Here is a 12,134-nt window from a genome sequence, read left to right on the forward strand (position 1 = left end):
CAATATAGGCCTCAAACTCAATATATTCATTGTGGGATAAATAAAGGTTTATCTTATCTTATGGGACTAATATGCTCTCTGTCTCTCTCTTTTTGTTTATAGACTTGCAAATGAGTTCTGAATTAGCTGTAGTTTCCAATAACCTTTTTTAGTAGACTGTAAATAGAGCGTGGTTTCACCTTCCTGTTTTTTTTACCGTCTCTACCTTTTTTTCCGTTTTATGGCATTTGTTTACCTTTCAATTCTTGTGGGCTTTCCCGGGGAATCGTATGTTTAACGTCACAATGCTATGAACTATGGGTAATTCCCTCACGTTAAGTCTGCAGATATGACCACTTACGGACAGGGTGCATAAAGGGCTCGTAAAGTCAGCGAGAGATCCCTCAAACACTTGACGATTTGACAGTGGGACAGCACTAAGCCCTCACAGACTTATTGCATTATGTTGCAAGATGTTAAAAATAGATCACGTCATGAGGATGGTTGTCCGAACTGTTAATTTAATCCGATCCAGAGGTCTGAATAATCATCAGTTTGACAGCCTTCTTACAGACACAAACATTACCTATTGCTTGCCGTACCACATTGAAGTAAGGTGGTTAAGTCGAGCTGTGCTGATGCGCTTCCACGAATTAAAAGAGGAAATTGGAAAATTTATGGAGCTAAAGAGAGAAACTGTGGTGGAATTACAAGACATTGAATGACTGCAAGACCTTGCATTTATGGTTGATATTACAGAACACTTGAACAATCTGAACAAAATGATGCAAGGTTGCAAAAAAGTGGTCACAGTGTTATGAAAACATGCATGGTTTTCAGTTGTAACTGACTTTATGGGAGACACAACTGTCAAAAGGTTATGATGCTCATTTTCCCCGTCTAAGAAGTGTGTTTGCCAATGGATCTGATGTTGACATGGATCGGTACAAGACCAAGATTACAGGATTGCTACAGAAATATTTCCTTCACAACTTGGAAGAAGGACTCTGAGACACAAAACACACCAAGAGACAACTTCCGCGTCAACGTCAGAAGAAGTCATTCGACGTTCAAGCTCAAGAACATTCTTACAGTGTCTGAGATTTGGTGTATGTGAAGGATGACACCAGCACCCTGGAGGGGCTCATTGATGCAGCAAGATAATGCATCATGATTGGCTTAAACAATCTGACAGTAAAGTGATTCCTGAACGGTTCAAACGACAAAGAAGTCAAGTCCTGCAGCAGTTCCAAGACCCAGCTACCTTGCAACCAAAAAAGGATGTTATATTGGTACCAGAGCTGCCAATACAAAAAGATAATGATGAAGATATCGAACAGAGAAGGGAGCTTTTCAGGAGTCATGTGATCCAGAGAAAGTCCCTGCCCAAAACTCTAAAGTGCCCAAAAAGAAAGGGACAAAAGGTTCAAGACTGTCAAAACTTCTAATGTTATGTAGGGTGAATTCAGGTATATTGGGACATCTAGGAAAGCAGTATAGTATTTCTTCCCTGAAAAACAGAAATTGGTGCTGAGATCGTTCGAAAGAAGCATCTGATGAAAGTCACATGACAAAATTTATGTGACATCACATGGGAGGGTGTGGCCAGCATCAAACAAGAAGTTTACCCCAAAAAGTAAGAGGTAAGAGAAATGACATGTGCATTAGCTTGATTTTAATATAAGGTTATACATTTTGACTGCATAATTTACATGAGACAAAAATGATATATAAACATGTATGATGCAATAGTGTACTAAAATAAACATACATTGATTTGAAAGTGAGTTTAGATTTTTTAAATTAGGACATTTTCAGGTAATTTGGGACACTGATAAAATGCTAATAAAATTATATGTAACACTAATGTGTTTAATGTTTATTGGAAAACAATAAAGTTTAACCCACATATGGCTATATGTTTAGTATATAAATAGCTGCATGACTATTAATATATATTCAACTCGAGCCGCAATGTTGGTGCCTGTCAGTGTCGGTTTTGCTTGTATGTTTTTTGATCACTTTGTCTAATCACTGGTTTAACCTCTATTCATAATCAATTTGTTGCCTATTGCAAAGTAGAATGGCACCCAGACAAAAAAGAAGCCAGATTGAGGGAGAGTGTGCAGGGGCAAGCGGAGAAACAGGGAAAAACTGTAGGAGAGAAAAAGTACAAGTGGAAGGAGGAAACCTTGCACTTTAATAACTTGAATTTCCATTCTGGTATGAGCTCTTGACTGATTTTATTGCGTTGTTCTTATTTGGTTTTATAATTTGCTGTGTTGTCTGATTTTTTAAATTTGTTTTGGTTTATGTTCTATGGTGATGTTGTCCTTGTGTTTCTTGTCTTCTGTGTGCTCCTGTTGCAACGCAAATTTCCCCTTGTGGGACAATAAAGAATCTGAATCTGCATTTTCTGGCGCAGTCCACCCTCCAAACAAGAGTCAAAGGAAAACAGAGTGATGGAGGATGATGAAAGGAATGCCTTTAATGAGACTGTGAAGACATACATGGGACTGAAAAAAACCTAGTTAATATGTTGATGCTGTTCAAAATGTTTTTGATGAAATCTGAGTATGCCAAGGTTTTTGTTTTATGAGTTTTGACTGGCAAATGAGTTTATACAGACTGCAGGAAAACCAAGGGAAAACAATTATTTACCCGTATATATTAACAGACAGGTGTAACCATATAGATATAACTATAATTATACAGATATTCACATCTGCATAGGCATACACACACACATACATTGACATATACATTCCTACTTGTATAAATCTATAAGTCTACAGACACTTACGACAAAAGGATCAGCCAGAAAAGTCCTGACTGAAGTACTCAGTATGTTAATTGTTGTTTAAGGGATTTTTTTATTTTCTATTTTAATGTTTCTTTTCCTCCATCATGATGCTTTTCGCGTCTTGTGTGAAGAACTTTGAATAGACTTGTTGCTTAAATGTGCTATATATATATGTATATATATATATAAACGTGCCTTGCCTTGTCTTGTGTATGGAGTAGACAATATCATTACTCAAGTAAAAAAACATGTGAAGCAATCGATTATCAAAAAACCCCTGCTAGAATTGGTTATAATTTCACATTATTTACAAATTAACATACATGTTGCACAGCTCAAAAGTTGTTAAATATTCAAGATGTAAGGTTTAAAAAGATTAAAGTAACTTGTATGTGTATTTCCTATTTAACATATATATTTTTTCACTCCCAACCCTCTTTTCTTTAGCTCTTAAAATCTTCTCAGCTCTCCCATACCACATCACCCCGGTTTTCTCTGCAGCATAAAGGATAAGAAAGGAGAAATATCAAGCAGAAAGCAGAGCTCCTGCAGATGACAGTGACCCAGAGCCATCATGCCAATCTTCAGAGTGAACCTCAACACATTGATTCTCCTATCGTTCCTGCAGGGGGCAATGTTGCTGCTGTTCTGCAGTTGGTACATGGGGCAGAGTCCCTTTAGTCCTGTGTCCGTAAACAACACAGCAAAAGTTCACGTTCTGCTGCTTTCAACATATCGATCTGGCTCGTCCTTCATGGGTGAGGTGTTCAATCAGCACCCATCTGTGTTCCATTTTATGGAGCCCGCTTGGCACGTGTGGAACAGTCTGCAGAAACATGGTGCGCAGGTACTCCGGATGGCTGTGAGGGATTTTTTGCGGAGCATATTCCAATGCGACTTTTCTGTAATGGATGCCTACCTGCCAAATTCTCAAAGAGTTTCAGACTTTTATTTGTGGAGGCGAAGTCGAGCACTGTGCTCACCGCCAGTCTGTTCTCTCACACCACGTAACCAGATGAGTAACGAGTCTCAGTGCAGTAAGGTTTGTGGTGGTCATGACCTGCAGTTGGTGCAGGAGGCTTGTGGTACTTACAGCCATGTGGTGTTTAAAGAGGTGAGAATTTTTGAACTGGAATCCCTTTACCCGCTCTTTCAGGACCCAAGTTTGGATCTCCGCATCATCCATCTGGTCCGAGACCCCCGCGCTGTTTTGAGGTCTAGAGAGCACGTATCAGGAAATCTTGCTACAGATAGTGCTATCATATTAGAACAAAGACACATACCTGCAGCTGAGGTGCAGTTTCAAGTCATGCAGGAGGTCTGCCGCAGCCATGTTCGCATCATTGAGAGGGCCACCCTGGAGCCCCCTCCTTTTCTTAAAGGCCGCTACAAAATGGTCCGCTATGAGGATATTGCCCGCAACCCACTTAAGGAGATAAATGCCGTTTATGAGTTTGTAGGTCTGAAGATGACCACAGAGCTGGCGAAATGGATCTACTCTTTGACCCACGGTATACAGACAGACAAACTTCCCTTCAATGTAGGATCACGAAATGCTTATAAAATCTCGGAGGCTTGGCGTGAAGTGCTGTCGCACAACAGAGTCAAACAAATCCAGGAATTGTGTCAAGAGGCCATGTCACTGCTTGGGTACAGACCAGTTAACAGTGAAGAAGAACAAAAGAGCCTGGACAAAGACCTTCTCATGCCACTTGAACAGTATAATCCAGGAACCATTTAAAACATTAACAAAAAAAGATATTAAAACCAAGAGACGAAATTGGAGTTGTCATTCTTTGCTAGATTTATTAGATAAAGCCTTTAATGAGTGAGGGCAAGAAACCTCAATTGCTGTTTTCCTTTTCTTTCACTACGCAATACTCCCATATCAAACCACTTGAGACTTTATTTCCCTAAAAGATTCTTTATTTTTGGAAATGTGAAATAAAGAAGAAAGAAACATCTTTTGTTGTTCTTTGCAAAGAGTTTACAGATATGAGCATCAAACAAAGTAAGGTCTCTCAAAATATGTCAGTTAGAATTGCATATTATATATGTAACCTTTGGTAAAAATATTAAAATATATTTTCTCCACTTAAAGATGTAACAGTTCCAAAATGTCAGTAAGCTTTAATGTACATGTTATTTATTGTGTTCTTATGCACGTGACACTGTGAAGTCACTTAACAAGCCACACAACAAGACTCCAACCTTGGTTCGACAGAATCTTGCTCATCAAGGCTCTCTGAGTCCCGTAAAAGGTCCTCAAGCCTCTTCATATTAAAATCTTCAAATAGAGAAAGAGAAAAATACAAACATACAATAATTCCAACATTGCAAAGCCACTACCACTGACTTATTTTGTAGTTTTTCCATCGTTTTTAATACAGGGACAGTCAAGTAATAGCGGAGAAACGTGGAATCAAACCCATTACATATTTCTAAAAAAATTATGAGCACATCTTTGGTAAATACCAGATTTAAAGACATTGTGATTCATCAACAAAATCTCATGAGTGTGAGTCTGCTAAGAATTTCTTTAGTCTGGGAGAGCCATAATGGCTACTCTACAAAGTTAAGTGGAAGATCAGTAAACATGTAAAAATTACAGGCGTGATGAAGCTTCCTTTTTACTTAACTCCCTGTTTCATATCAAAACTTTTTCTGAAACGTGTTTAAAGAGTAGTTTTTCTACTTACCAGGATCTTGGTAGCCAGTACATGCTGAAGTGATGGAGGAACTTGCACACCGAGAAGTACCAACTGTTTGGAAGAACAAAATAGTAAATCCAGGTTAGATAATTTCTTGTATTTTACATTCTTTTAGATGTAAAATAAGGCAAAATTTCACAAAATTAAACACTGAAACGTTTGGCAAACGTTCAACATGAAAACTATCAAGCCTAGATATGTATTTGGCATTGTAATGTGATTTGTTAGTTCACTGGTTTTTCCCCTCAGTCTGCTGATAATATTCACGTGCAAGTATATAGAAATATTGAGTACCATACACTATCAAACAAGCCCCTACTCCATATCACACATCAGCACTCTCCAATATTAGTCCCTGACATTCATTTTATAAGATGGAGACTAACCAGCAGATGAACCTTTCTTCCTACGCTTGCTACTACAATTTGGTGAAAATATGTATTAAAAATATTGAATTTATAAAAAATCTCATAAAAATACTTTTCAATAAATTTCCCCCTTCTTCCAAAAACATCTCGTGGACCGGATGAAACTTACTGTCGGGCCTGATCCGGCCCACGGGATGTAAGTTTGACACCCCTGATCTACACTAATACAATAGAGCTGCCAATGCCACTAGAATTTTGAAAGTTCAGACCTCACTGCCAATTCATACAAGGCTATTTCTTCAGTGGAAAGTACTTCCAATGAAAATGTCTGAGGTGTGTTCTGGATGGATTATCCACAGTAACAGTGACACAGTGAAAGTTTCAGGAGATATTGAGACCAATATCTCAAAACTTTGACAAATACAAACCAAACCTATCCTCATGGATAAATGCCATTAGGCGGAACTCCTTTAAAAAGTACTCTGCTGAAATTAACCTTATCTCTAACTATACGCATCTGATGATGGAGGAGGCACAGCGTGCTGCTAACCAATGTCCAGCCAAGGCAGAGGAGCCCGGGGCAAAGAGGAAGTGCCATCTCTGACGTGGATAGAGGAGCACGCTCTCTAAAGGTGCTCCAAATGTGGGTTGGCTCTGCAAGGTGCACACGATCTGGATTTGCTCCGCTTGCCAGAACTAAAACACACACACACACACACACACACACACACACACACACACACACACACACACACACACACACACACACACACTGTTCTACGTTTTTTGTCATAATAATCTTGTTTTTTTTATATAGTTGTTTTCACACACACACTGTTTTGTTCTCTTGTTCCAATAATTATATTAAAGGATTTAATAAATAATATTGCTATGGCAGTCTTTATTGGAGCGTTTTTCTGTGTTGTTAGGGCAAAAGGTGTGACATAAGTCCTAGGGTTAAAAGAAAGTGGGGGAGGCCAGACATTGATTTTTTGAGGGCCTTATTCGCCCTCTCCAGCTGTGGAATGGAGCGTGTGGTAGAGACAAGTCTAGAGTAAAAATGTCAACTCTCTAGATCGTTCCCCCACTAAGTTATGAATTCATAATTTTGTAAAATATTAATATCTTCAGATTCAAACTGAAATTTCATCGGGGACTGTGATTGGCAGACCAAATATTAGCTTCCAATCATGTCCCGGAGCCCGAGATATGACATAAAAAAAATGATAAGGATCCTCGGAATCATGGGAAATAAATGTCCGGTATCCATGGCGACATCTGCTTTAGTTAATATGAGGGAAAATGAGCATACAGTTTGGATGATAAATATAATTTAATTTGAACTTAGTTAACTGGTGTAAACAATATGTAGACATTTAAGCTAATATTGAATTTAATTAAATCCTGGATGAAGTAAATCTTCTTGCTGGTGCTACAGTCCTTAATATTAGTGCATGCCGACAGGTCACCTCTGATTGCAGGTTAAACATATTGTATTATCCTTTACACAGCTTGTGATTTTTTTCATGATTAATGTATAGAATGATTGTTGAAATATGGATTAAATTAAGGTTGATCATCCATTACCATAGAATAAACAAAATGATTTAAGGATTTGCAGTAAACAAGCATTCATGAGGTGAAAGCCTGGGTTGTGAATAAGTGAAGTATTATTTTATTTCCATATATCAACAATATAGAACACAAGAACATAAAAAAAAGTTTGCAAATGTGAGTATGATACTCCCATCAGTTCACACCGTACTGGAGATCTTTTTAAATGTGCAAGTCAAGAGCAAGCAGTGGATTGTTGTCCTTATGTAGAGTTGCCAGAAGAGGGCAGCAGAGCACCACAATGATCACACTTACCTCATGAAGTAAAGAGCAAAGTCTACTCGCATAACAAGCGTTTAGATAAAGGGAAACAGCTTCATTTACATCTGTTTATTTAGGTTAAAAGTCCCCTAAATGTCTTTTAAATTTCAAATCAGTGTGTAGATGTTTAGCAGAATGTATACTGTAGCTTGTATTCTAAAAAATCAGTTTATGTTATTACCTCTGTGAGCTGCTGCTGTTCAGACTTGGTAAGAATAGTTATGTTGATTTCTGATTTAATTAACATCTGCAAAATAACAACCCCACATGACAAGACAACTATAAAACTACGTCATCCTATCAATGTGTGCTCCAAACAAACCAAATCAAGACAACATTTGGAACATATTAAAAAAGGACCTCTCCCACGAAGATCCATCATGTTTTATCTCGTCAACAAAACACATGCTCATCTTTGTGATGAGCTTCAACCATGTCAACAAACATTGACTAAAGTCTGCTTAATGTATCTATTCTCTTCTATTTTAGTTTATTATTTAGATTATGATCCAAACGTATTTTTTTTTGGTCTCAGAATGGTTCACACGCAAACAAACGCACATACAGCCACGTTGTCAGAAGATGCCATACAGTGGTGTTGAGACGTCACCTTGACCCGTTTCTCTGTTAACTGTATGTAATTAATGTATGTGTGGACGAGGTCAGTATGTAATTAATGCTCTGTTACAGATCAAACGGCTGTCTGCCTATAATTACTGGGGATCCTATGTGGACTTATCATATAGGCTATATGTGGAGCTGTGTGAAATGAGAGGCTTGTTCTTAGTGGTCAAAAGAAGAGGAAAGGACACGAAAGGGAATGAAATGTAAAAGAAAGGAGAGGATGGAAGTTAGGGGATAGGATAGGAGGAGACCAGGGAGGAGACACGGGAGGAAATAGATGATTGGAGGACATAACGTGGATGACAAGAATCACCTTCTCTTCTGGTTGTCTGTAATTATTGTTCAGATAAGCAAGTAGACATGGTATAATCACTGTACGCCAATATCTCTGTGTGTTTGTGTGTGTGTGTGTAAAGGAGTCAAAGGAAAAAATCAGTATATGGCCATCTTTAAGATAAGACAAGGATCTCTGTCCAAACAAGACACATAAACTTTTCTTCATTATTAGCAGGCTAGATAATTGTCACACTGTCTAAATAGGTCTGACTAAAAACCCATCAGACAGCTGCAGCTCATCCAGAATGCTGCTGCCAGATTCCTCCTCGCATTAACACTAAGGATGTTGAACACATTGCACCAGTCCTTAGATCTCTACAATGGCTCCCTACTGTATGACTGACAGGATTGATTTTGTAACAATTCAACCATAAAATGTGCCAATTGTAGAAAACTCCCATCTGACAGGGCTCACGTTGCTGTGCTGCTAAGTGTCACAATTCTCCTGTGAAAACTTTTGTTTTGTGAATTAAAATCATCATTGGTGTCAGTTTTTGTAACATAATAGCGATGAACGCTGGTAGGAGGGGCCCCCTGTGAGTTTTTGCTTCGGGCCCCAACAGACTCTAGAATCGCCACTGCGTTTGACCCCCTCAGTTGCTAGATTTTCTTTCTTATCCTTTGTGTCAAATTGCTTCCCAGCTTTTTCTATACTCTTGGATATATGGTTTTGACTCATCACTGTTTTTGGATTATTTAATTTTTGACTGTTCCGTATACTTGATTTGTTTGCTTTTAGAGATGAATGCAAATTTGAATTTGAACGGTGACAGACTGCGGTGGATTTGGTTTTAAGTTGGTTATTCGACGGACATTCAAACCAGAGCTGGCGAAGTTTACCTCTGGCACTCACCCTTGCCCGTCGGAGATTGATTTAGGGATCATCAACAATTTAATGTTTCATAGGTACAAATCTGTCTGCAGTATCTTCATGCTAACTTACACACACAGACACACAAAAAACCTGCAAACATATGAATATATTCATATTGACTTAGAGAAACAATTTATGCCTCATTATGTATTATATTTGTGTTTTTATCATTTTTTTCATTAAAATCAGTTATTACTAATAAACATTGTTAATCTTTTTTATTCCAATAACTTTCATGATTTGTAATAGGGCATTACAAAATCCTAACTGAAAATTAAAACTCACTTAGAAATGAGACACACCTCAATGTTACATATTAGAGTTATTATATTAAAAAAAATGTATTTTAGTTATTGATAGTTGATTGTTTTTATAATTTATTCAGTAATTTTCATGTGTTAAGACTGAGCATCCAAATCTACCCAGAGGGGTTTTTGTCATCTCAATAATGCTAACTAATGTAAACAGAACACACCTCATTTTGTCAACATGTCTTTTCCAAAAAACCTTTTAGCAAATTTACAGCAGTACCACTGAGCTGCGGCGGGTGGTGATAATGCACTAGTAGTTTAATGTCCATAAGATAGAATACCACAGAAGAAGAAGAGGATTGTGGAAGCCATATTAGAAAAAGAAGGTAAAGGAATGTTGATGGAGATTCTTTAATACAACAATGGCACATTTGAGGAAAGGGAAAAAATAAATGCTCAGACCTCTGGGGGAAAAATAAATAAATATTTAATTCTTCAGGGTTTTAGAAGGTTAAACGTTTCACCTGAGCAGTGGTCTGCATTGTCACTGGATTCATTTTTAAGTCAAAACCAAGATAGAATGAAATGGTCGAGGGTCATCTGGAGTGAAGATGTGAGGTGTGGGAACAGAAGTGCTTCATTCAGGTACAGTTCAGCCCTGAAAGGCTTATTTATGTTATCATATTCTTACAATTCTACTTAAGCAGATTTTTCCAAGTCCTGCTATGCTAATTTGAACAATAATACAGCAACAAACAATGTTAATGCTGCGTCACTGAAGGTTTTTCAACGTTGCAACGTAATGTTTTAGGTATTTTTTTTTTTTTTGCTTGTAATTGTACTGTTGGATTAAAACTAGTCAAAACTAGTTTTCATAATTGAAATGAGATTTTATCTCTATGTTAAGGAAATTATGTTAATGAGGGAGACTTAAGGAGTCAACCATTGTATGTGTGGAAACAGGGTTCCCACTTTTTTTCAGAGATCATTTTTCCAGGACATTTTCAGTGATGAGCGAGCTGGTATGACAGTCTGTGATTTAAATAGGATCAGAAAAGATGAAAAAACAAGAAGAATGGAGGGAATGCAACAAACTGGCAGAAATCCCAAGGAAAGAATGGTGAGGATAATGAGGGAAAGGAAGAGATGATAAGTGATCAATTTCTGAGAGATTTTGCCCAACAAAATATCTAAGAAGAGGGAAGCTTGCCAAAGCACTGGCTGATGGTGTCAGTAGTTATTATTACACCATGTTAAGGAATCCACCTGTGGAGCAGATTATGGCAGGGAACAAAACCAAAAGCCTTACTAAGGATGTTTTTAAAGAAAACATCATCTGAAGTCAAAACAGGTACAAGGCTCCAGAATGATGTGATGCTGGAGCTCATGTTGGCATAAAAAATAATCAAAGAAAGCAGCAGTCATCAAACATCTGAAGGGTATCTGTAACATCTTCAATGCTGTGCATTTGTACACGGAAACAGGGCTTAAGATTTTGGCAGAACTTTTAAAAAGAAATATGCAAATCACCCTGTACCTGTATGCAACAGGTGGGGTGATACAAAAAATCCCAGATCAAGACCATAAAGTGCTTTATAAGCACTAGTTCTGCCTGGCATGTGTAAGGACAAGCCACCATTACTTGTCACAGAAATGATATCGACTAGTCATTCCATCCCATCGCTTTCCCATTGTTAATGGAATTTATAGAAAAGTTGTCTTGCACAGGCAAAACACAAATAACACAGGTTGAGACAGATTTAGTTGGGCTTTCATATACAATGTGCTCTTTGGCCCCAATTTATCTTGACGGGGCATTGGAAATAGTGTCAGGAAATTCAACCATACCAAGCTTCACTGTGCTGCATTTGTGCTCTGCCCACATTATCAAGGCTGTGACACGAGGATTTGGCAAAAGGTCAGGAGATCGAGGCAAACAGGAGTATGCAACATTCAGTTTTGCTTCTCTTTTCTCGAGACCAGCAGAGTTCATATCTAAAATGTTTGCATCAATACAAGGAAGATATGTGGAACACATTGGGCAACATAATCTGCCATTTCAGATCACGGATAAAAACCTTGCACAATCCTGTAGACCTTATGATGATTTTGGAGAAGAGTGGAACAAGCGGGAGTGGCTCTGTGTGCAGAGATAAACGATGCTGATTCTTTCCGTTGCCGAGACAAAGGAAGTTCCAGTTTCAAAAGAGAAAAAAAAACATCTCCAGTAAAAATCTTTGTGATGCATTCTAGTCAACAGTGAATATTGTTTATCATGTGTCTCACATAATAGAAGACAACTAAATAGGAAAT

At 37.9% G+C, this 12,134-nt stretch overlaps 2 protein-coding genes across 2 annotated transcripts in view; both read left to right on the forward strand.

Moving 5' to 3' along the window:
- Positions 1–12,134, forward strand: part of LOC132973115 (carbohydrate sulfotransferase 6-like) — a 366,303-nt gene that overhangs the window by 36,572 nt on the left and 317,597 nt on the right. The window lies entirely within an intron of this gene.
- LOC132973604 (carbohydrate sulfotransferase 6-like) lies at positions 3,198–4,750 on the forward strand. Its single transcript, XM_061037150.1, has one exon. It carries the CDS (start codon positions 3,357–3,359, stop codon positions 4,521–4,523), a length of 1,167 nt encoding a protein of 388 aa, XP_060893133.1. The 5' UTR covers positions 3,198–3,356; the 3' UTR covers positions 4,524–4,750.

The sequence above is a fragment of the Labrus mixtus genome, chromosome 4 (genome assembly GCF_963584025.1).
Source record: "Labrus mixtus chromosome 4, fLabMix1.1, whole genome shotgun sequence".
NCBI classification, from domain to species: domain Eukaryota; kingdom Metazoa; phylum Chordata; class Actinopteri; order Labriformes; family Labridae; genus Labrus; species Labrus mixtus.

Excerpts from the sequence above, each read along its gene's own strand:
- LOC132973604 (XM_061037150.1), top strand. The coding sequence starts at position 3,357 with ATGCCAATCTTCAGAGTGAACCTCAACACATTGATTCTCCTATCGTTC.